Source organism: Scyliorhinus canicula, chromosome 1, assembly GCF_902713615.1.
Source record: "Scyliorhinus canicula chromosome 1, sScyCan1.1, whole genome shotgun sequence".
Taxonomy (NCBI): Eukaryota; Metazoa; Chordata; class Chondrichthyes; order Carcharhiniformes; family Scyliorhinidae; genus Scyliorhinus; species Scyliorhinus canicula.
This window is the reverse complement of record NC_052146.1, coordinates 284,919,636-284,942,478: the sequence shown is the minus strand read 5'-3', so window position 1 is coordinate 284,942,478 and position 22,843 is coordinate 284,919,636. Positions and strand designations below refer to the sequence as shown.

Genomic DNA, 22,843 nt, shown 5'->3' with positions numbered 1-22,843 from the left:
TAAAACAAACTTGTAATTTAAAGAATAAAGCAACAAAAAAATAACTTTACAGTTAATAATTATAACACCTTAACTTGATTTCTGAAACCTGACTCTACATTCCAATTACACAAACCTATATATATTAAAACACCACGAGTGAATAATGTTAACAATCAGGTTTTACTTGTTTATCTGTGTCCAACAGTCTGTGGGAGAGAGATATTTCATTCGAACCAAACTGAACCCTGTCTGTCCAGCTGACTAACCTGGCATCTCCCATTAACTATACAGCCTGCGATCCAAAAGCACACCACATTCTTGAGTCTTGATACAAAAGGTTACATTGCTCCTGCAAAAATCAATGATTCTCTTTCTTTTTTTATATAAATTTAGAGTACCCATTTAATTGTTTCCAATTAAGGGGCAATTTAGCGTGGCCAATCCACCGACACTGCACATCTCTGGGTTGTGGGGGTGAGACCCACGCAGACACGGGGAGAATGTGCAAACTCCACACGGACAGTGACCCAGAGCCGGGATCGAACGTGGGACCTCGACGCCGTGAGGCAGCAGGGCTAACCCACTGCGCCACTATTCTCTTTCTGATCAGAACAAAAATACTAAATTCAAACTTTTAAAAAATGAAAACTTCTCACATTCGTCACACATGGGGTAATAGTCATTGCCTGGCACTTAGATGCTACAAATGTTACTTGGCACTTGGCAGCCCAAACCTGGATATTGTCCAGATCTTGCCACATTTGGATATGGACTACTTCAGTCTCTGAGGAGTCACACATGGTGCTGAACATTGTGCAATCATCAGCAAACATTCCCACTTCTGACCTAATGATGGAAGGAAGGTCATTGAAGCAGCTGAAAATGTTTGGGCCCAGGGCACTACCCTGAGGAACTCCTGCAATGATGTCCTAGAGCTGAGATGATTGACCTCTAACAACCACAACCATCTTCCTTTGTGCTAGTCTCCAACCCAGGGAGGGTTTCCCCTGATTGTTATTGACTCCAGTTTAGCTAGGGCTCCTTGATACTAAATCCAGTCAAAGGCTGCCTTGATGTCAAGGGAGATCACTCTGAATGGGTGGCGATGAGAGTGAGAGACTGTGTGTGAGTGAGTGATTGAGTGGGTGGGGGGGTGTGTGAGTGAGTGATTGTGTGGATGGGGGTGTGTGACTGAGTGACTGAATGGGTGGGTGTGTGGGAGTGAGTGAGTGGATGGGGATATGTGAGTGGTGACTGAGAGGGTGGAGGTGTGGAAGTGAGTCTGCTTTCCGCCTAGTCTGTTTTCTCACTCACCACCACACACCAACAAATGCACACACCTACACACTAATACCCACATACACTGACTCTTCAACATTCTGGTAACTATTATTGCTTACTCTTTTTTAACTCAACAATTTATTGCCACAAAATTGCTTTACATTTGTTCAGCAATCGTATCTTTCTTTAAGGCCAAACCTTTCATAAATTTGTTCATTGGCACTTGAGCAGGAAAAATATGCAAATGTAGCCTGGAGCAAAAAGGGTGGGCAAGTCGGCACAAGTCAGTCTGGAGCATGCTCAAGTAGAAATGATTCAGGAAGTAGCCGTTCCAAATTTAGAACATGTGATGAATGTAGAACTTTTTTTATGTATATTGTATTATATGTCTGTTGCAGTAATGTTATTAAAAGAATTTAGGTTAAGGGATTCAGATTATATGTGTGCTAAAGCTGTGGTTTACAGGGGTTAACAGCTAGGCAGGCTGTAATGCCACTTATGGCAGAGGCTGGGTATGCTTTTAGTTTTGTTTTTCAGACAGATGTGTGAAAGCTTCTCTCCCAAGGACATTGTGCGTAAATCTGTAAACCACTGAGTTTTAACTTCATTAACACACAAAAGGACTTTGACCTTTGTGGATTTTTCATCATTAAAACTTAAAAGTTAACTGGGTTTGAATCCTGCCACAGCAGATGGTGAAATTTGAGTTCAATAAATATCTGGAATTAAAAATCTAAAGATAAGTCAGAAACCATTGTCGATTGTCATAAAAACCCATCTGGTTCACTAATGTCTTTTAGTGAAGGAAATCTGTCGTCCTTACCTGGTCTGACCTACATGTGACTCCAGATCCACAGCGATGTGGTTGACACTTAAATACCCTCAGGGATGGGCAATAAATGCTGGCCCAGCCGCAGCACCCACATCCCATGAACAATTTTTTTTAAAATTGAAAATGAACTGTTTACTGAAAAGTAAATTAATTGTGGCACAGGAGCACAGTGGTTAGCACTGTTGCTTCACATTGCCAGATACCCGGGTTCGATTCCTGGCTTGGGTCACTGTCTGTGCCGAGTCTACACCTCCCAGTGTCTGCGTGCGTTTCCTCCGGGTGCTCTGGTTTCCTCCCAAAAGTCCCGAAAGACGAGCTTGGTTGGTGAACTGGACATTCTGAATTCTCCCTCTGTATAGCTGAACAGGCAATGAGGGGATTTTCACAGTAACTTCATTGCAGTGTTAATGTAAGCCTACTTGTGACACCAATAAAGATTATTCTTATTATCAAAAGCTATTTTTTCCTTGGATGTTAATTCTGTGTTAATGATAAAATTTGTTTTAATATAAAAGATCCCTTATTGTTTGTGGAATCGCTCCTGGAGCGAAATATCCTTTCCTCAGTTTACAAATTGAAAAATAGTTGAGGACTCGTCCGGTTTCCTCACACACACATATATATAATGGAGTCTGGTCTGGCTATCGTAACAAGCGGAAAAGGTTCAGCTGTATTTGTATAACTCTGATAAATAATGCCCCCCCCCCCCCCCCCCCACCCAAGTCCCAAAACGTAGGAGGTGTTCCCATGTTCATGTGGTTTGCCCACCAATTTCTTCAGATTAAACAAATTTAGCTTGTTAATTGCATTATCTGGAACCATAAATTGCTTCATAAATTAACAACCAACCTGTTCCTGAGTAATTTTGCCAACAGCAAAATACATAGATTGTGGACTGGAAAAATAAAGCCCCGAGACTGCAGCAGCTGGAGTCATAGCCAAAGATTCAGTCAACACAATTCCTGTGCAGAAAGTAAAGAAAAAACTTTTCACTCGGATGTCCACGAAGTGAGAAAATTAAATATTAAATCTTCACCATTTATTGAATCAAAAAATGAAAGTACACAGATATTCAGAAATAATTTAAGAACCCGATGTGTTTCCATTTCTCTGATCCAGTTAAGGATACCAAATTTGGCTACGATGAATGAGCATTGCTGTAACCTTAACTAAAGGTTCAATTTAAGGAAGCAGAAATAAGCGCAGCGTGAACTGGTAACAGTTGTTCTGTTCTGATAATTCACAAACCCTCATATCAATTGCTGCTGCACAACATACCAATGAAGATGTCAGAGGTTATTACCTGTATTCTCCTCAATACTGGCTAGTTTCCACATTGTTATTTTCTCAGAGTGATCGGGTTGGCTTGGGTACCCTGGAGCTGGACGAATTCCTGCGTATTTGATTCTGTGCATGTCGGTAGCTCCCAGGCTCTCATCAGGGGAGTAGCCCCAAAATTCCTTACGGACTCTTGCATGCATCTCTTCTGCGAAGGCCTTCAAAGTATTTAAAAAGGAAATAAAAAAATCTCAGAGACAAATTTTACAGCACCCAAGCAGCAAACCAAACTGTTAGTCAGAAATTGATTAAATTGAATGGTAATTTCCCTTACGCCTTTATTACATACAATACTGAGCAACCTGACTGGAGAACAAAGCCACAAACTCATAATAATAATAATCTTTCATATGGTCGCAAGTCGGCTTACATTAACACTGCAATGAAGTTACTGTGAAACCCCCCTGTTGCCACATTCCGGCGCCTGTTCGGGTACACGGAGGGAGAATTCAGAATGTCCAATTCACCTAACAAGCCTCCTGCCATTTGTTCCTCAATCGGTCTGTAATATACACTTAAAGCCACATCACAGTTATTATTTGCACATCATTTGTAGCCGCAATATTTATATGGCTTGTCCAGTTTCGATTATGGGCAGTGGTAACCCCCAGAATTTTGATTGCGGGGTAATCATAGAATTTACAGTGCAGAAGGAGGCCATTCGGCCCATCGGGTCTGGACCGGCCCTTGGAAAGAACACCCTACCCGAGCCCACATTTCCACCCTATCCCCGTAACCCCACTTAACCTTTTTGGTCACTAAGAGTAATTTAGCATGGCCAATCCACCTAATCTTTGGACTGTGGGAGGAAACCAGAGCACCCGGAGGAAACCCACCCACACACGGGGAGAACGCGCAGACTCCGCACAGACAGTGACCCAAGCCGGGAATCCAATCTGGGACTCTGGAGCTGTGAAGCAACTGTGCTAACCACTATGCTATCGTGCTGCCCCTTAATGCCATGGAATGTCAGGGAAGATTGTTAGATTCTCTTTTGTTGGAGATGGCCATTGCCCTGGTACTTGTGCGGCACATTGTTACTTAGAATCCATAGAATTCGGGGCGGTCCAGTGGTTAGCACTGCTGCCTCACAGTGTCGAGGACCTGGGTTCGATTCCAGCCTCAGATCACTGTCCGTGTGGAGTTTGCACATTCTCCCCATGACTGCGTGGGTCTCACCTCCACAAAACCAAAAAGATGTGCAAGGTAGGTAGATTGGCCACGCTAAATTGCCCCTTAATTGGGGGGAAAAAAAATAGGTACTCTAAATTTCTAAAAAGAAAATAATCCATAGAATCCCTTCAGTGCAGAAGGAGGCAATTTGGGACATTGAGTCTGCATTGACCCTCCAAATTAGGACTCTACCTAGGCCCACTCCCCCACCCTATCCCCATAAACCTGCGCATTGGTCATGGTCAATCCTCCTAACCTGTACATCTTTGGACACTAAGGGCCAATTTAGCATGGCCAATCCACAAACCTGCACGTCTTTGGGCTGTGGGAGGAAACCAATCTCAAGGCGTAGATGTTCAGGGCTGCGGTGACCTTGACGGCCACTGAGAGGGTATCCTCGTCCTCCACGTGGTGCCATGTCAGCGAGGACATGGAACAGATGCCGCACCGTCCTCTTGTTGAGGCAAAGCTTCCTGTGATACACGCTTCCCGTCATCTGTTTGAAAGACCAGCGACACCTGTACATCTTGGGCCACTGCCGGCCTCCCCCTCTGGGTCTGCCAGCAGCACCATAAGGGAGTCTTACACAGGGTCTAAGATGTTGTCCATACCATTTAATATCTGTAAGGAATTGGGAGAGGGACTGACAACCAGCGGTGTCTTCCAGCCCAGTACTCTCCAGTTCTCCCCATTGCTCCCCGGCACATCCTGCCAATACACCCCTGGCCGCAGCGGGAGCCCCTGCTCGCTGGACCCCACATCCTGAAGACCCAGACACCTGCACATAACGTTACCTGGACCGGGCACTGGTCCCCTCCCCAGTGCACACAGTCGCTGAAATATCCTGGTGCTTGGTTTTTAGGTGTTGACTGCTGCATCCATGTAATTGCCTCCCGCAGTGTTCAGGCACAGTGCCCAGGCATCATGGTCTGATTGTGACGCTAGGCAATAACCCCCACATGCTTCAGAGCACACCTACCCAGGCGGTTCCACTTGGGATGTGGCTCTCTTAACTACGATTGTCATTTCCTAATTAGCAACAGCCTTAGAGGCCTCCACGGTCAGTGGGAGTTCTGGGTGGTCAATGGGGCAGGCAGGCAGGGGTTGCCGAAGAAACAGGACCACATGGTCCAGGGATTGGCACAGCGGACCTGTAGGCACTAAGTCACCCATCTCCCCCGGCGCCCAGCATGGTTCTCGATTTTGGCCTTTCCCTGATTTAACGGCCTCATCACGCTCTTGCTTAAGCGCAATGTGGCCATTAAATTACACCCTTCGTTTGTAAACTCTTTCTGCATTCGGGAATTCTCTTCTTGCACAGCACAAATTCAGATTTTACCCACACCCAACTTCAGTGGAATTTATCTTATTCTTAGAGCCCGGGCAAATAGCTAGGGTCAAACCAGATATTAAAAACTTTAAAATGTTTGTGATTCAACCTTTCAAGAAGAGAGGAAGGTAAATTCTTATTGTTGAAGTGACAACGTAACTATCAAATACAAATTATCCAGTATGAAAATGTAAGTAGTTCCCATTAAACTTGTAAATTGGATTGCAGCCTCACTTCAGCTAGTCTGTCAGCCAAGGCTTTAACCATTATGCTGTTGTAGTCATCACCGTCTTCCTCATACTGTTTGCTCAGCAACCCAGCACCAAAGCACGCCACTGCAAACACACCGATGTAATCTGGCACGACAGAGTCGCTGGGCGCTATAAAGTCGGAGATGCAGCAGTACTTTTCCGTGCTATTCGTGTCCTTGTCCGCCTGGAAAACATGAAAGTTGAAGCAACTGTACTTATTGGCAATCTACAAAGCCATATTGATGGCCCACATGGATATTTCTCTACCAGAAAGAACATAGCCCTTTCTTCAACAATTATGACACTATACAAATTAATAATTTACAGAAGACACGATGCACTGAAAACTATGCATGCACCCATTACTGGAAGTAATGTACAACATGTTTGTTTCAAACACTAGCTTTCGGAGCACTGCTCCTTCCTCAGGTGAACGAGGAAGGAGCAGTGCTCCGAAAGCTAGTGTTTGAAACAAACATGTTGGACTTTAACCTGGTGTTGTAAGACTTCTTACTGTGCTCACCCCAGTCCAACGCCGGCATCTCCACATCATGGAAGTAATGTGACACTAGCAATACAACATTCATGCAATTTACTCCACATTAGTGGAGCGGCATGGCAGCACAGTGGTTAGCACTGTTGCTTCACACACCAGGGACCCAGGTTCAATTCCAGTTTTGGGTGACAGTCTGTGTGGAGTCTGCACGTTCTTCCTGTGTCTGCATGGGTTTCCTCTGGGTGCTCCGTTTTTCTCCCACAAGTCCCGAAGGATGTGCTTGTTCGGTGAATTGGACATTCTGAATTCTCCCTCCATGTACACGAATATGGCGACGAGGGGCTTTTCACAGTAACCTCATTGCAGTGTTAATGTATGCCTACTTTAGGGGCAGCACAAGTGGCTAGCACTGTGGCTTCACAGCGCCAGTGTCCCAGGTTCGATTCCCTGCTGGGTCACTGTGTGGAGTCTGCACGTTCTCCCCGTGTCTGCGTGGGTTTCCTCCGGGTGCTCCGGTTTCCTCCCACAGTCCAAAGACGTGCAGGTCAGGTGGATTGGCCATAGATAAATTGCCCTTAGTATCCAAAAAGGTTAGGAGGGGTTATTGGGTTGTGGGGATAGGGTGGAAGTGAGGGCTTAAGTGGGTTGGTGCAGACTCGATGGGCCAAATGGCATTCTTCTGCACTGTATGTACTGTGTTCTATGTTCATTACTCTTTCATTAATGAAAAAAAACCCCACCTTTTCTCTGTTTATCGCTTTCTACTTGCAAGTGTTCAGATGTTTGTTGAATTGCGATCACTATAAGACCTAGATATTCAGGATGGCGATCACCCCGTGCCCACCAACCTGAGAGTTAGTGTGTGACCCATTATCGCTGACCCCAACAGGCTCGCTACCACTTCATGCTCGTTGAGCATTGATTGGCAGAAAGTGGGAGTGCCTCCCACCCTTAGAGAGCTGTCAGTCAACCCCACAGCGCTGCAGTACCTCTTCTGGCCATTGCAGCGCTGCAATGGCCAGAAGAGGTACTGCAGCGCTGTTCCCAAGCCCAAGTCCCAAGAACACACTTCAGGGCATGGAGGGTAGGGGTGCTCTGAGAGTGGGCGATCCTGATGTCAGGGCATAGGCAGGGAGGGCGTCCCAAATCTGAAGTTGGGAAAAGGCACTTAAGTGGCTACATAAGGTATGAAATGTATGGTTTTCAACTGTGTCTAATTTGGGCCCAAGTTTTTTTTTCTATTTGAAAATCAAAGAGATGGCAGTACATCAATGCTCTGTACGAATTCACCCCCTCAGCTCAGAGAAGTCTCCAATTTAAGAATCTATCATATCTAAGATGGGAGTAATTAATGATCTCATAGTGAAAGCGTCCTTGGGAAGCAGTGACCATAATTTGATTAAATTTTACATTCAGCTTGAGGAAGAGAAGAGTGGGTCTGAGTCTATGGGCTGGATTCTCCGCCGTCGGAATTCTGTATTTTGCCGGCAGCTGGGGGGGGAGGGGGGGGGGGTTTCCCGACGGCGTGCGGCTGCCCCACAATGGGAAACCCCATTGACCAGCTGGCAAAACGGAGAATCCCGATGGCGGGCCGCAGGACGGAGAAACCCACCCTATGTTTTTAAACTTAAATAAGGGCAATTATGAAGGCATACTAGCTAAAGTGAATAGCAAATTAGGTTAAGGGAAAGGTCAATAGAGATGCAGTGGCAGACATTGAATGGGATATTTCAGAATAGATACATTTCCAACAAGTAAGAAAAGGTCCGAGGAATGGACCCACCATCCATGGTAAACTAGAAAGGTTAAAGATAGTATCAAACTTAAAGAAAAAACATATAATTGTGCAATGACAGATGGCAGGCCAGAAGACTGGACAGAATGCAAGGAACAGCAAAGGATGACTAAAAGATTAGTGAGAAGGGAAAAATTATGAGTATGAGAGAAAGCTAGCCAGAAATAAACAGAACAAATAATCAGAGTTTTTATAAATATTTTAAAAACAAATAGTTAACAAAGTAGGCGTTGATCTTCCAGAAAGTGAGTCTGGAGAATTGATAATGGAAAACAAGGAGATGGCAGATGAATTGAACAAGTATTTTACATCAGACTTCACGATAGAGGGCACAAGTAACATCCCAGGAGCATCTAAAAACCAGGAAATGTAAAGGAGGGAGGAACTCAGGAAAATTATACTCATTAAGAAGGAAAAGCCATACCTGCTGCCGTAAACCATGAAACTTAGCGACTGGTTCACCAGTGTGGGGGAAGGTATCCTCTGCAAACAAGTATATGTCATCTCCAACACTTTGAGCTGGCCAGAACCCTATAATTCCTCTGGCTGTTAATCTCTTCTCTTCAATCAGTGTGTTCAGCAAATTCTGTGCATCTTGAAAAACCTTCTTAGCTTCTTCACCTAGAGGTTAATTAACAAGTTATGCTTATTATATTTTTATTCCATCAAGGAATGTGGGCTTTGTTGGCTAGGCCAGTATTTATTGTCCGTTCCTACTTGCCCTTGCATGTACACACACAGTGCTGTTAGAGAGGGAGTTCCAGGATTTTGACCCAGCAACAGTGAAGGAGTGGCTATATATTTCCATGTTAGGGAGGTGAATGACTTGGAGGGAACTTCCAGGCATTCCCATGTATCTGCTGCCCTTGTCCTACTACGTGGGTTTGGAAGGTGCTGTCCAAGGAGCTCTGATGAGCTCCTGTAATGCATCTTGTTGATGAGACACACTGCAACTACTGTGCAGTGGTGGGGGAAGTGAATGTTTGTGGATGGGTACCAATCAAGCGGGTTGCTTTGTCCTGGATGGTGCCAAACTTCTTGAGTGTTGTTGGAGCTTCACTCATCTAGACAAGTGGAAAGTACTCCATCACGCTCCTGGCTTTTGCCTTGTAGATGGTGGACAGACTTTGGGGAGTCAGGACGTGAGTTACTCGCCGCAGGATTCCTAACCTCTGATCCTGCTCTAGTAGCTTTGGTATTTAACTGGACAGCTAGTCCAGTTAAGTTTCAGGTCAACAGTAACCCCCAGGATGTTAATAGTGGGGAATTCAGCGATGGTAATGCCAAGGAGTGATGGTTAGATTCTCTCTTGCTGGAGATGGTCTTTGCTTGGCACATGTGTGACACAAAAGGGTATTGTCTAGATCTTGCTGCATTTGGACATGGACTGCTTTAGTACCTGAGGAGTCATGAATGGTGCTGAAAATTGTACAATCATTAGTGAACATCCCCACTTCTAACCTCATGATGTAAAGAGGTCATCGATGAAGCAGCTGAAGGACACTGCCCTGAGGAACACCTGCAGTGATGTCCTGCATCTGAGATGATTGACCTCCAACAACCACAACCACTTTGTGCCTGGTATGACTTCAACCTGTGAAACATTTTCCCCACCGATTCCCATTGACTCCTGTTTAGCTAGGGCTCCTTGCTGCCACACATGTCAAATGTTGCCTTGATGTCAAGAGCAGTCATTCTCACCTCACCATTGGAGTTCAGCTCTTTTGTCCAAGTTTGAACCAGAGCTGTAATGAGGTTAGAAACTGACTGGCAGAACCCAAACTGGTCATCGGTGAGCAGGTAATTTCTATGCAAGTGATTGCACTGTTGATGACCCCTTCCATTACTTTACTGATGATCGAAAGTAGACTGATGGGGCGATAATTGGCCGGGTTGGATTTGTCCTGTTTTGTGTGTACTGCACATAAGTGGCCAATTTTCACGTTCCAGTGTTGTAGCTGTACTGGAAAAGCTTGGCTAGCTGCACGGCAAATTCTGGAGCACCAGTCTTCAGTATTATTTCTGGAATATGTCCTTTAAGACTCGACCAGGTAGATGAGTAGTGGTACTGATGAGACACTCGTTAATGGCCAATGAAGTCCCCCCCACAGAGTTCATTCTGCGCCCTTACCACCCTCAATGCTTCGGTCAACATGGAGGGATACTGACTGATCAGCTGGAGGTGGGGGCAATCCACAGGAAGTTTCCTTGTGCATGTTTTACCTGATTCCATGAGACTTCACGGGTCCAAATTCTATGTTGAGGGCTCCCAGGGCAACTCCCTCCCGACTGTATACCACTGTGTCACTGCCACCTCTGTTGGGTCTATCCTGCCAGTGGGACAGGACCTTCCAGGAATGGTAGTGGTAGCTTCTGGGATGTTGTCTGTGAAAGTATGATGAATATATGAGTATGACTATATCAGGCTGTTGCTTGACTTGTCTGTGGGACAGCCCTCCCAATTTTGGCTGAGTTTGCCTGTGTCAGTGCCGGGTAGTCCGTCTGGTTTCATTCCTTTAAGACTTTTTAGTGGTTTGACACAACCGAGTGGTTTGCTAGGCCATTTAAGAGGACATTTAAGAGTCAACTGTATTGTTGTGGGTCTAGTGTCACATGTGGGCCAGGTAAGGACAGCAGATTTCCTTCCCTAAAGGGCATTAGTGATCCAGATAGGCTTTTACAATAATCAACAATAGTTTCATGGTCATCATTAGACTTTTCATTCCAGATTTTTTATTACGTTCAAATTCAACCAGCTGTTGTGGTGGGATTCAAACCCGGGTCCCTGAGCATTACCCTGGTTCTCAGGATTACTAATCCACGCAGTTGGTAATCCTGGAGGAAGGATGTTGAGATGTGGTAATGTTTACGCACTTTCTTTAGTTAGTGGATAGCAACTTCTGGTCGACACACGAGACTGCTTGATGGATGCAACGTAACAACAGATGAAAATGATCTTTCATGTTATTTACAAAGAATACGATGGCACTGTTTTCAAATTGTCAACTCTGTTGATGGCATCTTAACATCACGACCATAAAAGAGGTAAGGTAACTAAAGGTAAAGAAAATAATAGAGTGGAATTTTAATATTAAGCCTTAATTAATTTGGAAAAGTAGTTTTATTGGCACTAACCAACTGTCTTGTCTTTAAAGATTTTAGGATAGCCACGATTTGGGTACTTTCCCTTCAGCTGCCAAACATCAAAAAAAGGTTTCCAATCAATGTAGCTCATCAGTCTCTTCAGGTCATAATCTGGAAAGGATTGGGTCCCAATCAAAGTTGGCTTCACTGTAAAAGAAGGAAATAGTTCTGCTCACTTTAAAAGTACACTGGACAGAAACTGTTGGGCTAAGATTTTCTAAAATTATTTCTCTCCATTATATTGATTGTCCTCCATGTCAGAACCATCAAGATTATTCACATCATGGTAGCTGTTAAGAGTCAAACTCATTTATCCAGTTTATTTACGTTAAGCCACCGTAAATCTGCTATGTCTCCGTAACCATGTTAAAACTACTCAGCAGCCTTGTTTCAAATACACAAATTGACTAGTCAGCAGTATGGCAGAGAGAGGATCAGATCCTTTGTGAATACCCAGACAGCATTAAATCTTGGCTTTAGTCGTGGGACCAGGCGGCAGAAGGAAGGAATAATAAAGGAGAGGTTGGAGAAATGGAGATTTGTTTAACCATCTAGAGGTCAGGAAAATCCCAAATCAGTATCCTTTTAGACTCTCACTAGTCAATTAGTAGGTAAAGTAAGTAAAGTCGACATAGTCCCAGATGACCACCGGCTGCTTTCCTCTTTGGGGCTGGGGAAGCTGACTGGTGGTGATTTAACATGAGGATCACCATACCTCAAGCAAGGGGCAAGGTTGAGAAGGCAGGGCAGGGCCTTCATGAACAACCTCAGCCGTATGGGAATTGAACCTGCGCTGTTAGCCTTTTGAAATAGAACATCCAGTGCAGGAGGAGGCCATGTTCTACGTCACAAATCAGCTGTCCAGCCAATTAGAGGGATTAGATGTAACGCTCCTACACCACTAGGTTTGAAGGCGGGTGTCTAGTTAAATCCAGTGGGCAGTCTACCTGCCCACCCAGCCCTGCCCCCACCACAATTGTACCAGGTCAGGCACCTTATCTGTCAATGGGCCAATTTCTGCTCAATTAAGGGCCTTATAGTGCCATGACCAGAATTTAACCCTCAGTTCGAGAGGACTATATCAAACAGTCAGCCGAGCAAGTTTCTTTGCATGAGCTGTTGGCAGGCAGTGGAGGGGAGAGTGGGCATTCCTTCACGGCCTTCACACACTTTGACCTGCTCCCATGGCCTCTCAAACCCCAGTTCCCTCCCCGAGGCCTGACAGCTTGAAACCTGACGTGACCCCAACTATAACCCAACTGCTCCGGCGTCACACACCTGAAATGTTGCCAGCCCCCGATTTGCTGGCATGTCGAACATGGGACTTCCTGTCCCTGAGGGACAAAACTCTCACTTCCAGCCTGCTCATGGCTTGGCCATTAAATGAATAAGCAGCAGTCGATGTTTCTCTCGGCAGGATCCCCGCTATGTTTTAGCCTGAAGTGGGGGGTGGGTGTAAATCTGGTGGGTTGTATAATTCAGTCCAAGGATTCATTTTAAAAAGCAAACACAAATGAGGGGAGTAAAAGTTCTGATGTTCTTATGCACAAAATGGAAAACCATATTTGAAAGCAGACAGGTAAGAAACCCACACAATATAATTTCCACAAAATTATTTTAACAAACAAGCTCTTCAAATTAGTGATCATGATAAATAGGGGCAATTTTTGTGTGTTACCTTCTTCACTTTCAAAGATTAGAGCACAGGAACAGGCCCTTCGGCCCCCATGCCTGCACCGACCATGCTGCCCATCTGAACTAAAATCCCTGACCCTTCAGGGGACCAGATCCCTCTATTCCATCCTATTCATGTATTTTCCAAGACGCCCTTAAAAGTTACACATGCATAAAGTGTACTCCCGGATCGATTTCTTCATTTTGAGCAGGGCCTTACAGGCAGGGGTGGTGGACACAGGGTACTCGGCGATCACAATCTCAGACCATGCTCCGCACTGGGTTGACCTGCAGTTTAGTAAAGAGAGTAACCAGTGCCCACACTGGAGGTTGGATGTGGGACTTTTGGCTGACAAAGGGGTGTGCGAGCGGCTGAGGAAATGTATTCAGAACTACCTGCAGGTCAACGACACGGGTGAAATTTCAGCAGCGATGGTCTGGGAAGCACTGAAGACGGTGGTCAGAAGGGAGCTGATCTCGATATGGGCCCATAGGGAGAAGGTGGACAGGGCAGAGACGAACTGACTGGTTAAGGAGATACTACAGACCGATAGGAGGTATGCGGAGACCGCAGAGGCAGGGCTTTTAAGGGAATGGCGGAGGCTACATGCGGAGTTCGGCTTGTTAACCACAGGGAGGGCGGTGGAGCAGCTGAGAAAGACGAGGGGGGTGATCTATGACTATGGAGAGAAGGCCAGCAGAATGCTTGCACGGCAGCTTAGAAAGAGGGAGGCAGCCAGGGAGATAGGGAAAGTAAATGACGGAGATGGGAACCTGGTTAGAGATTCAGCAGGGGTGAATAAGGCGTTTAGGGATTTCTACAGTAGGCTGTATAGGTTGGAACCCCCTACGCGGTTGGAGGGGATGAGGCACTTCTTGGGGGGGGGGCTGAATTTCCCAAAGGTGGACGGGGAGCTGGTAGAAGGGCTGGGGGCCCTAATTGGGCTGGAAGAGATAGTGGAGGGTCTGAAGGCCATGCAGGTGGGTAAATCCCCGGGGCCGGACGGGTACCCAGTGGAGTTTTATAAAACATTCTCTGGGACATTAGGGCCGGTGTTGATGACGATGTTCAATGAGGCAAGAGAAAGAGGGGTGCTGCTAAACTGCTGGCCAAAATTTTGTCCACCAGGATTGAGGATTGTGTTCCGGACGTTATTGGGGTGACCAGACGGGATTTGTTAAGGGTAGGTGGTTGGTGGCCAATGTAAGAAAGTTGTTAAATGTGATCATGATGCCCCTGGAAGGTAGGGAGGTGGACGTAGTGATCGCAATGGATGCAGAAAAGGCTTTTGATTGGGTAGAGTGGGATTATCTGTGGGAAGTCCTGGGACGGTTCGGATTTGGGCGGGGCATTATTGACTGGGTCAGGTTGCTGTATCAGACTCCTGTGGCAAGTGTACGGACGAATAGGACAACATCGGAAAATTTTAGACTGCACCGGGAGACTAGACAGGGATGCCCCCTCTCCCCACTGTTGTTCGCGCTAGCTATAGAGCCGTCGGCAATTGCTCTGGGAGCCTCAAGGGGCTGGCCGGGGGGGGGGGGGGGGGCAGAGTTTCACTCTATGCAGACGACCTGCTTCTGTATGTATCGGACCCATTAGATTAGAGGATGGAGGAAACCATGAGGATTCTAGGGGAATTTGGTCATATAAGCTAAATATGGGGAAAAGTGAGATGTTTGCAGTCCAGGCGAGGGGACAGGAGAGGCGATTGGGGGAGCTGCCATTTAGATTAGTAGGGTGAAGCCTTAGGTACCTAGGCATTCAAGTGGCACGGGAATGGGACCGGCTGCATAAATTACATCTGGCCTGGCTAGTAGACCAAATGAAGGAAGATTTTCGGAGATGGGACGTGCTCCCGTTGTCATTAGCTGGGAGGGTGCAGACGGTGAAGATGACGGTCCTCCCGAGATTCCTGTTCGTGTTTCAATGTCTCCCCATCTTTATTCCACGGTCCTTTTTTAAACTGGCCAACAAAGTGATATCTGGCTTTGTTTGGGCGGACAAGACCCCGCTGGTAAGGAAGGTAATGCTTCAGCGGAGTCGGGGAGGGAGGGCTGGCGCTTTCAAATTGTAGCAATTATTACTGGGCGGCGAATATAGCCATGATCAGGAAGTGGGTGGTGGGGAGGGGTTGGCATGGGAGCGTATGGAGGCGGCTTCATGCAAGGACATCAGTTTGGGGGCGTTGGTAACTGCGCCTCTGCCGTTCCCGCCGACACGGTACTCCACCAGCCCCGTGGTGGACGCGACCCTGAGAGCGGGGGGCAATGGAGGAGACATGTGGGAGCAGAGGGAGCATAGGTCTGGTCCCCAATCTGTAATAATCACCGGTTTGCCCTGGGAAGTATGGAATGGGGGGGGGGTTCCGGATATGGCGGAGAGTAGGGATTGAGAGGATGGGGGATATGTTTATAGAGGGGAGCTTTACGAGTATGAGGGCACTGGAGGAAAAGTTTGGGTTGGCGAGGGGAAACAAATTCAGGTATCTGCAGGTGCGGCACTTCATACGCAAACAGGTATCAACCTTCCCGCTTCTACCGCTAAGGGGGATTCAGGACAGGGTAGTTTCCAGAGGGTGGGTAGGAGAAGGGAGCGTCTCAGACATTTACAAGGAACTTATGTCAGAGGAGACACAGACCGAGGAGCTGAAGCACAAGTGGGAGGAGGAGCTGGGAGGAGAGATCGGGGATGGTCTATGGGCAGACGCGTTGAGAAGAGTCAACGCGTCCGCAACATGGTGCCAGGTTCGGCCTGATACAATTTATGGTCGTTCACCGGGCTCACATGACAGCGTCCCGGATGAGTAGATTCTTTGGGGTGGAATACAGGTGCGCAAAATGTGCAGGAGGACCAGTGAACCATGTCCACATGTTCTGGGCATGTCCGAAACTGAGGAGATTTTGGCAGGGGGTTGCAGATGTCATGTCCACTGTGTTAAAAACAAGGGCGGCGCTGAGTCCAGAGGTGGCGATTTTCGGGGTGTCGAAAGACCCAGGAATCCAGGAAGAGAAAGCGGCAGACGTTCTGGCTTTGCTTCCCTGGTAGCCCGGAGACGGATACTATTAGCTTGGAGGGTCTCAAAGCCCCCAAAGTCAGAGATCTGGTTATCGGACATGGCTAGCTTTCTGTTTGGAGAAAATTAAATTCGCCCTGAGAGGGTCACTGTTAGGGTTCGCCCGGAGGTGGCAACCGTTTGTCGACTTCTTTGCGGAAAATTAATCGTCAGCAGAAGGCGGGGGGGGGGGGGGGGGGGGGGGGAGAGAGAGAGAGAAGAGGGTTAGTTTAGCCTCAAGTAGGGGGTTAATAAAGGTGGCACCTGTAAGGGAGGGAGACGGCTTTTGTACTATGTTTATAGTTTTATGTACATTGTTTATTGTCTTGTTATAATGCCAAAACAATACCTCAATAAAATGTTTATTAAAAAAAAAGTTACTATCGTATCCGCTTCCACTACCTCCCCCGGCAGCAAGTTCCAGGTTCCCCCCACCCTCTGTGTAAAAAAACTTCCTCATACATCTTTAAACCTTGCCCCTCACACCGTAAACCTATGCCCCCTAGTAATTGACTTTTTCACTTTGGGAAAAATCTTCTGACTATCCACTCTGCCCATGCCCCTCATAATCTTGTAGACTTCTATCTGGTCACCCCTCAATCTCCGGCATTCCAGTGAGAACAAACCAAGTTTCTCCAACCTCTCCTCATAGCTAATGCCCTCCATACCAGGCACCATCCTGGTAAATCTTTTCTGTACCAACTCCAAAGCCTCCACATCCTTCTGGTAGTGTGGCAACCAGAAATGAACACAGTATTCCAAACGCGGCCTAACTAAGGTTCTTTAAAACTGCAACACAACTTGCCAATTTTTAAACTCAATGCCCCTGCCAATGAAGGCAAGCATTCCGTATGCCTTCTTGACTACCTTCTCCACCTGCATTGCCACTTTCAGTGACCCGTATACCTGTACACCCAGATCCTTCAGCCATTTACTGTATATTTCCCACCTTCCAAAATGCATTACCTCACAGTTCCCTGTATTACACCTGCTGATAGATGAGATTTTCTGTTCCAACAGCACCAGCTGTGGTGTACTATACTGCCCGTGTCCCATAACGACTCTTTCACTACTTTTCCTGCCTCTTGGTGAGGTATCGCTGGGTTCCTGTGGTGTCTTTCACAGACTGTGCTGATCAGAATGCAGGTTCTGTATCAGAGAGCCAAAAGGCTGCACCACCACAAATTTTGGTGTTTATTCTAGCTAACAAAATACTTAAATGTCTGGTACCAACAACATTGTCTGTTCATCTCCCATTAGTCCTAAATTAATTAAGCGTACTGAGAGAAGTCTTCCCTCTGAAACTTTGATTCTCATTATTAGCCTGTTATTTTAACCGTAGGAATCTATACATTTGGATCTGACTGCAGGCTGCCACACTCGATTATAACATTAACCCAGATATTCTAATCTCCGAATTGCTGGGGACTGGATGTACCCTGGAAGATGCACTAAGTGACCCTTGGATGTTCTACCGCATTGACCTTGTGGGAATCGTAAAGTCTGCTATTCTGACGGACGATTTCCTGCTCTCTGGAATTCCTCCAAAATAAAAGTCTCCAACTCTAATGGAGACATTGGATAGTTCTGGCTTACCTGAATAGTTATTCACAAAATGTTAGACAGGAAAATCCAAGTCTGACTCTTGGGTAACTACATGGCTAACAACCCTGAGACCCCCCTCTTGAGTTTATTACCCCAACCCATCTACAAATCCATGCACCCTTTCCATTTGCCACCCTCGCCCACCCTACACACCTGCCATCCTATCCAGCTACCACGCCACCTACCTGCTACCTTACCAAACCTGCTTTCCACAGCTTTTCAAAGAAGTGTTGGGGTCTTTAAAGTCTTTATTTACCAGGATACGGCAACTAGTGCCATGAACGAGGACGTGACTTGCCTTCCCCAGAAAATCCATTTCAGGTATGCTCTGCATTTCTGGAGAAGCCAGGATCAGAAGTCATGGCCAGAAATGTGAAGCTCCAGCCTGGCGCAGAAAATTCAGAGCGGAGTGGCAATATGCCGGTGATTGCCATTGCATACATTTTTCAAACATCCAGACTATTTTGGCACATGTATGTAAACAGTAACCGGACTGTGATTCAGTATGCTGCAGTTAACTCTTCTCTTACAGGGTAACAAACTCTTTGACCCTTAATGATAAACTACTGGTTAGCACTGCTGCCTCCTAGCGCTTGGGAACTAGGTTCAATCCGGCCTTGGGTGTCTGTCTGTGTGGAGTCTGCACTTTCTCCCCATGTCTGCGTGGGTTTCCTCCAGGTGCTCTGGTTTCCTTCAACAGTCCAGAGATATGCAGGTTAGATGGATTGGCCATGCTAAACTGCCCCTTAGTGTCCAAAAGGTTAGTTGGGGTTGCTGGAATAGGGTGGGGGCGTGTGCCTAGGGAGGGTGCTCCTTCAGATGGTCGGTGCAAACTCGATGGACCTAATGGCCTCCTTCTGCACTGTAGGATTCTATGGTTCTATGGTACTCATCAAGCTGCACTAGACAGGGGATACATACTTGAATTTTTACCCATAATGATATAGCTCACAATAAGAATAGGACACTGAATCATCAGGTCCATGCATTTCATGCAGAGGATCTCGATTACTACTAAGTCTCCATACTGACTTCCAAGCTCTTATGTGGATCAAACTGATCTGTTACAATCTCCATATTCCTTAGCCCTCCTGTGTGACACTTCTACCTTCTCAAGAGGAGATATAATTCTTCACTGGAGAAAACTGGAACCAAACTATAATTAGAATATTAAAAAACAGAAGGACCAATTTAACCTTGAAGGGACCTACATGGTTGCTCATGGTACAATTCTGGAAAAGAAAAGGTCTTGTATCTTTCCTTAGAAATGATGATGTGGAGATGCCAGTGTCTAACAACACCAGGTTAAAATCCAACAGGTTTGTTTGGAATCACTAGCTTTCGGAGCACAGTTCCTTCATCACTCACCTGATGAAGGAGCTGTGCTCTGAAAGTTAGAAATTATGCAAAGGGATGAAAACAAATAGAAAATTAAAACTCATATTAAAAATACCTTAAAAAATAATTTCAACAGTAGTGCATTAAGGAGAATTTCACAAACACACATTTAAATGTGCCCAATGGCTGATTTAAAATATGCAGATCTGGATCACTCCCAGTGAGGCCGAGATCCAGATCGCAAGGTCTCCCGAGATTTTGTTAAATCCTGCGAGGTGTTTCGAGCAAATCACATGAGACAGCTTCGTCGCGCCAGAGAAGAATGTTCTAAATAGATAAATATTGTTGCTACTGACCTGGCTTCGGATGCGAGAGCCAGTCTATTTGAAATCCTCTTTTCCTGGCTTGCTCTAGTGTTAAATATTTTCTGTCCTGCAAATAGTAACATTTCTAGTCAATGAACAGACAATCACATGTGAGACTCATCAAACATATCTCATTGCCTCCACAGCAATAGTTGCGAAGAGGTCAGGATTGTCAATACTCTTGCAAACATAGCTGTGTGAATGGAATGGGAAGAGGATAATTGGTCTATTAGCTCACTGTGGTGAATGGTATCAGTAGCTGCTGTAACAGTACCTTACCTTTAATACATTGGCCCTTTAAGACCGGGCTTGGAACCCTGTGGGACTCCGCCTCTGGCTCCGCCCCCAGGAAACGGTATATAAGATGAGGCTCACTCGGCAGCATGTGGTGAACACACTTCTCGGCTGCTGTACAGTTCTCTGATGATTAAAGCCTTTGAATTACCAATCTTCTCTCCTGTGTCGTAATTGAGGGTATCTCACTCACTCCCTTCCTCAAACCATGTGTACTTTGCTCCAAAATGGACTCACCCACAGCCATTTAATCAGCCAAGAGAAAGTTTCTCCTAAATATTTATTTTCTCACTAAGTCAAATTCCAAAGTATTTATCCATCCTCATATCTGTACCATTCAATCCAGATCTATTTTCATTTGCAGAAAACACACTGCTCCCCACCCACCCCCGCTCAAAAAGATAAACAATTATGTCTCAAGTATTTGACAGGCAAATCATGTTCTATACTGACCATTAAATACTCATAATAATCCTGTCGAATCTCTTCATATTCTTCAGTTACTTCCTCAAAGTAATCATCTTTCAGGTCATTATCTAAAAGTTGTGAGCACTACAATAAAAAAACAGGAAAATAATGAGACACGCTACAAACTAAAAACTTTTGAAACATTGCGCGCGATTCAATGGGAAAAAAAATCTATATCCAGTTTTGGGCACGTTCGTTCAGCAGGATGTTTCTCAGCGGCTTCAGTGCTGAGAAATACCCCGCTATTCAACAGCATCTTGTTTTTTTTGCCTCCCACACTTGAGCTCGCCAACAGGAAAGGCTCCTCACAGATCAGGGTGCCATTTTGGAAAGCTGCCCTGATTACCCCCCACTCTCCCTCAAACCTTGGGGAGGGCCCGGGAATATTCCCTCACCTCCTTCTTCAACCTGGTAAGGCCCCTGAGGCCGGATCCCTGGCAATGCCAACCTGGCACATGGCACTGCCAGTATGGTTCTGCCACCCTGCCTGGGAGGCACTGCCAGGGTGCCCAGGTGGCCATGCCAAGCTGCCTGGGCGTGGTCGTTATGTCCCGAGCTCCGGGAGAATCCCGCAAACGGGTATTTAAGTGAGCCTAATGGCCGATTTAAATATGCAGACCTGGATCATGCCCAGTGAGGACGAGATCCAAATCGTAACGTTAAATCCCACCAAGTGTCGCAAATCTCATGAGGCGGCTAAGTCCCAACACAAAGTCAGGTGCGACAAGGTCGCTAAATCGCGCCTAATATGTTCAATACAGCATAAAAATGATTGCATGAGATGTAAGTTCAGAAACAATAAAATTATATTTTACATGCCAATGCAAAAGATGGTTTCAAAATGTTTCAGTCTGTCTTGTAGTTTAGTACACTTCACTGCAGTTACTAAATTATGGGGTTCTTTTTTAGGCATTGATGTAACACGTTTAAGGTTGGGTGGTGAAAGGGGCTTAAATATGCAATGCTGAATTGAAATGCAAGGATTAAAATGAATAGAGCTTGGAATAGTGAGTTTAGAAACAAACTGTGACGGTAGTGTTTGTATACAGTGTTTAAGAAAGCCATTACCACAGGAATTTCTCCAGAGGTTCAAACAAAAGGCAGACTCCAAACTTCCTCAAGGTACCTAGAGACGTCGGGGGCCATAAAAAGATTTGCATAATCAAGAAGCCTAAATGTGCTCTGAGTGCCAATTCAAAATGACAAAGGCTGGAGTGTGCATCTCCTGAGCAGCAGTTGCAATGACCATATTTTGAGTCACCACTCTCAGTGTCATTTTGGCCAGTTAAAAAGGGCCTGACTCGGACTTTAATAGTCGGTTATAGATAGTAGAGATGACCTGGATTTAGATACCAGTATTTATACATATTTTTGATTTTCAGCTACACAGATAATGTGGCAATTAGATGAAGAAAATGTGCTAAGTCTCACTTGCTACAAAATGGGAAGGTCCATAAAAAATAAGTCAAAATAAACAACTCCAGAATGATAAATAATTCCCCAGTCAATGATCAAGTTGATACAAGCACAATGTTACAGGAACACTTACCACAACAACACTCTTAGAAGCGTCGAGAACATGAATTGCAGGTGCACTATATCTTGGTGCAATTTTGACCGCTGTGTGTGTTCTGGGAACAGGAAAAGAAACGTTAGATGCAAACGATGAACTTAAGAACATGTAGTTGAAACTCCCACTGGCTTAACTGGTGAAAGCAGAGAGTAGCTGAGCTTTACAAACTAGACAGACTCTCACTTTGTACAAAGTTTTCAGATATTAGCTGTGGTTAAAGCAAGCAAAGGTATACCAGGTCGAACAACCATAGTGAGCATAATTTCTCTACATAAAACACACACATTAACGTTTCGAGTTCAATATAACTCTTGATCGGAAGGCACGGTGGCGCAGTGGTTAGCACTGTTGCTTCACAGCACCAGGCTCCCAGGTTCAATTCACAGCTTGGGTCACTGTCTGTGCAGAGTCAACACGTTCTCCCCATTTCTGCGTAGATCTCCTCCGGTTTCTTCCCACAAGTCCCGAAAGACGTGCTTGTTAGGTAATTTGGACATTCTAAATTCACCCTCTGTCTCCCCGAACAGGAGCCGTGGTATGGCGACCAAGGGATTTTCACAGTAATTTCATTGCAGTGTTAATGTAAGCCTTAACGAAACGTAAGATTCTGAGGTGCCTTGACAGGGTTGATGCTGAGAGAATGTTTCCCTTCATGGGGCAACCTAGAACTAGGAGGCATAGTTTCACAGTAAAGTCTCGTCCAGTGAAGCTGGAGATGAAGAACTTCTTCCTCAGAGGGTCATTATTCTTTGAAATTCTCTTCAGGAGCGAGCAGTGGAGGATGTGTCATTGAACATATTTAAAGCCAAGTTAGACAGATCTTTGATCAACAAGTGAGTCAAGGATAA

General features: G+C 45.7%; 1 protein-coding gene across 4 annotated transcripts in view; it reads right to left on the bottom strand.

Annotated features, from left to right (window-relative positions):
* mtr (5-methyltetrahydrofolate-homocysteine methyltransferase) overlaps positions 1–22,843 on the bottom strand; it is a 114,465-nt gene that overhangs the window by 3,360 nt on the left and 88,262 nt on the right. For all 4 annotated transcript variants that reach the window (XM_038814423.1, XM_038814449.1, XM_038814431.1 and 1 more), the window contains 8 exons: positions 21,972–22,053; positions 20,408–20,506; positions 19,652–19,727; positions 11,614–11,769; positions 8,903–9,099; positions 6,171–6,371; positions 3,399–3,591; positions 2,945–3,057 (listed from right to left, as the gene is read on the bottom strand). In XM_038814423.1, the coding sequence (XP_038670351.1) occupies positions 2,945–3,057; positions 3,399–3,591; positions 6,171–6,371; positions 8,903–9,099; positions 11,614–11,769; positions 19,652–19,727; positions 20,408–20,506; positions 21,972–22,053 (1,117 nt within the window). The remainder of the gene's footprint in view (positions 1–2,944; positions 3,058–3,398; positions 3,592–6,170; positions 6,372–8,902; positions 9,100–11,613; positions 11,770–19,651; positions 19,728–20,407; positions 20,507–21,971; positions 22,054–22,843) is intronic.